This window comes from Castanea sativa, chromosome 5 (assembly GCF_040712315.1).
Source record: "Castanea sativa cultivar Marrone di Chiusa Pesio chromosome 5, ASM4071231v1".
NCBI classification, from domain to species: Eukaryota; Viridiplantae; Streptophyta; class Magnoliopsida; order Fagales; family Fagaceae; genus Castanea; species Castanea sativa.
In genome coordinates, this window is record NC_134017.1 from 51,408,228 (window position 1) to 51,412,200 (window position 3,973).

General features: G+C 37.4%; 1 protein-coding gene across 1 annotated transcript; it reads right to left on the reverse strand.

Moving 5' to 3' along the window:
• Window positions 1-343: 343 nt before the first annotated feature.
• Window positions 344-682, reverse strand: LOC142635381 (secreted RxLR effector protein 161-like). The gene has a single exon (XM_075809545.1). The coding sequence runs from the start codon at window positions 680-682 to the stop codon at window positions 344-346; it is 339 nt and encodes a 112-aa protein (XP_075665660.1).
• Between the last annotated feature and the right edge of the window lie 3,291 nt (window positions 683-3,973).

Consider the following 3,973-nt stretch of genomic DNA (forward strand, 5'->3'; position numbering starts at 1 on the left):
ATGCATACATAACAAGCTAAGCTAATAAATGCACTACGCTATTAATATGGAGGTACTAGGCCAAACTCAACATGTGATATACACAACACAAGCGATCAAACTTTTTTAGATTTTTTTTTAATTAGTTTTATGGGTTTTTGAAATTTTTAACACACTAAAACATACCTTTGAAATTTTTGAAAATTTTGACTTTGAGTGTTGAACAAGGTTCTTGGATAGATTAATAGCACTTGTATTTTCACAAAACACACACATGGTGTCTTGAGAAATCCCATAATCATGAAGAAGCTTTTTCATCCATAAGAGTTGAGCACAACAACTACCCATTGCAATATACTCTGCTTCAGCAGTTGACAAAGACACTGAATTTTGCTTCTTGCTCATCCATGACACCAAATTGCTTCCAATCAACATCCGAGTATTTGGCTAGGCAATCATTTGAGCCTCTTGAGTACCAAATCCCATAGTTAGATGTTCCATTGACATAGCGAATGATTCTTTTAACTGTCATCATATGGGACTCTTTGGGAGTTGCTTGAAAATGAGCACATACCCCAACACTAAAAGCTATGTCCGGCCTACTTGTAGTGAGACATAGGAGACTGCCAATAATGCTCATGTAAAGGGTTGGGTCTACTTCCACACTGGTTGGATTGAAGCTCAGTTTGACTGAGGAACTCATTGGAGTAGATGCATGTTTCTTTTGGAGTTTAAACCAAATCTCCTCATGAGATTTTCGGCATGCTTCTCTTTAGATATGAATATCCTATCTATTCATTGTTTCACTTGAACACTAAGGAAGTAGTTTAGCTCCCTCACCATGCTCATTTTGAATTCATTCTTCATTTCTTCTGAAAATTCTTGAGCAAGAGCATCAATTGATGAACCAAACGTAATATTATCCACATACACTTGAGCTACAAGGAGAGATTTCTCATCTCATTTGACGAAAAGTGTCCAGTCGGCTTGACCTCTTTTGAAACCATGATCCAAAAGATATGATGTAAGATGATCATACCATGCCCTTGGTGCTTGCTTCAGCTCATGTAAAGCTTTCTTCAATTAGAGAACATGATCTAGAAAATGAGGATCTTGAAACCCTTTTGGTTGCTCAACAAATACTTCTTCTTGTAGAAACCCATTCAAAAATGCATTCTTCACATCCATTTGATAAAGCTTGAAATTCATAATACATGCTATGGAGAGAAGAATCCAGATTGACTCAAGTCTTGCTATTGGAGCAAATGACTCATCAAAGTCTACAACTTCAACTTGAGCATAACATTGAGCCACCAATCTAGATTTTTTTCGCACAACCTCACCATCCTCATCAGTCTTGTTCTTGAGGATCCACTTGGTACCAATTACATGGGTGTCTTTTGGTCTTGGAACCAATTCTCATACATCATTTCTAACAAATTGATATAATTCTTGATGCATGGATTCTACCCAATTTTCATCTTTCAAGGCTTCTTCCACATTCTTTAGTTCAAATTGAGTAAGATAGCAATGATACGTCACATGATTCACACTATAGCTAGGTCCTCTTCTTAAACGAAGGTCCTCATCCAAATCTCCAATTATATTACTTTTGGGCAAATTAAGACTCATTCTAGATGATGGTTTTTTTGAAATGGAAGGCTCATCATCATGAGAGATTGGAGGTTGGACTTCCGGAGGAGTGAGTGGGTTTGATGACCCTTGGGTTGATCTAGTTTCCCTTCTTGATGTGGTAGGAATAGTTTCCTTTTCCGGTGATTGTCTCCCGACATCATCACATTGTGAAGAGTTACTATCATCATCTTTCTTATTAAGGCTTGGAGCTTCTCCATCTTCATCAACACTCTTTTCCGGAATGGCATCATCTATAACCACATTTATTGACTCCATAACCGTCTTTGTATGCTTGTTGTAGACTCTATAAGCTCGGATATTCACAGAGTATCCTAGGAAAATTCCTTATTCACTCTTGGCATCAAACTTCCCGAGATTTTCCCTATCATTGAGAATGAAGCATTTACTTTCAAAAACCCAGGAAGTATTTCACCTTGGGCTTCTTTTCCTTCCATATCTCATATGACGTTTTCTTTATTCTTGCTCAGAAGAAGATTCTATTCCCAATGTGCCATGAAGTATTCACTGATTCAGCCCAAAATTTTTATGGAATATCCTTGTTAAGAAGCATTACTCTCGCCATTTCTTGTATCACATGGTTCTTCTTTTTAACAACCTCATTTTGTTGTGGAGTTTTTGGGTCCAAGAATTCCTTCTTAATTCCATGCTCATTGCGAAAATGCTTCAAACTTTGCATTCTCAAATTCATTCCCATGATCACTTCTTATTTTGACAATGGGAACTCCCTTTTCATTTTAAAGCTTTTTGCAAAGTTTTTCAATCTTTTTGCATGCTTTCGACTTTTCTCTAAGGAATTCCACGCAAGAGTAACTTGAGAAATCATCAACCATAGCCATGATGTACCTTTTTCCACCCATGCTTTCCTTTCTCGTTGGACCAATTAGATTCACATGCAGCAACTCCAATGATCGAGATGTAGTAACAACGTTCACTTTGGGATGGGTTGATTTAGTTTTTTTTTTGTCCCAATTGACATGGGTCACAAACATTTTTCTCAATCTCTCCAAACTTCGGCAAACCAATCATGGCTTCAAGCTTCGAAACCTTTGCCACTTGCTTGTAATTGGCATGTACAAAGCGTTGGTGCCACAACTTTAACAAATTAACTTGGACACTCTGACATGATACATTCGGCTTGGGAACCATGCCATAGTAATTATCGGTGGTCCTAAGCCCTTCAAGACTTGCACACCTTCACTGAGGATTAGACACCCTTTCTTGGAAAATTGGACTAGAAAATTTTCATCACAAATTTGGATGATGCTCAGCAGGTTTGCTTTCAGCCCTTTGATTTATAGAACATTAGTCAACAAAGGAAGTCTTGGAATGTCAGTAGTTCCCTTTCCAAGGACTTGTGAGTGGCTACCATCCCCAAACGTCACATAACCATCCTCCTTTTCTTTAAGGTTTGTAAAAAGAGATTTATTGCCAGTCATGTCCCTTGAGCACCCACTGTCAAGATACCAAAAACATGAATTAAACACTTTTAATGTGGTATGAACAAAAAGACAAGCATGTGACAAACATTCTTGTTTTTCAATGTAAGACTCATCTTCCTTTACATTTTTCTCGGATGAGTGAAGCTTCCTTTTTAGGTCATCGATCTTATTACACAAATGTCTATTTCTCCTCTTATATTTTGCAATCAAGGAATTAGACTCACATAAGCTATTATGAAGCACATGATTTCTATGCTCTAAACATTTTAGCATGTGTATGAACATTATAGCATGTTTCTTAGACTTTAATAACTCTAAGAGCTCATTACTAGGACAATCTCCAAAGATACTCATAGAGTCGTTATCACAAACACATGAGCCACAATTCATGTTAGCCTTTCCATTACCATATCCATAGCAAGGAGGGGTCTAGGATCACACAAGGATAATGAAATCCGACAAGTGTACCAGCTTTAATACCAATTGAAAGCTTAGATTTGTGCTGAAACATAAGAGCTTGTTCAGACTCCCAATTAAAAATTACAACTAGATTTCTTTTACTCTAACTTAAACAAAGTGCGGAACAAGAGTAAATATGCGCAATGAACCGATAACACTACTCTAAGCTATATCCATCCATAAGCAACAATAAAATGAAAGTTTAAAGAAAAGATAGGAGAGATGCAAACACAAAATAACACCAACACATGTTATCGAAGAGGAAACCAAAGAATTTGGCGAAAAACCTCTATGCGACCCTCCAAGTCGAAATCGATCCACTAGAGAATAAAATTGGAGTGCATGAATAACAAAAGACCCTCCAAGCCTAGTATACCCCATGTACTTGAGCCCTCCAAGCTCCTGCTACAAACGGACTTCTTGGAGTCTTGTCTTCTTTA

What these genes read in the sequence shown, in the direction of transcription:
- LOC142635381 (XM_075809545.1), bottom strand. Translation starts at nt 682, where the DNA reads ATGAGTTCCTCAGTCAAACTGAGCTTCAATCCAACCAGTGTGGAAGTA.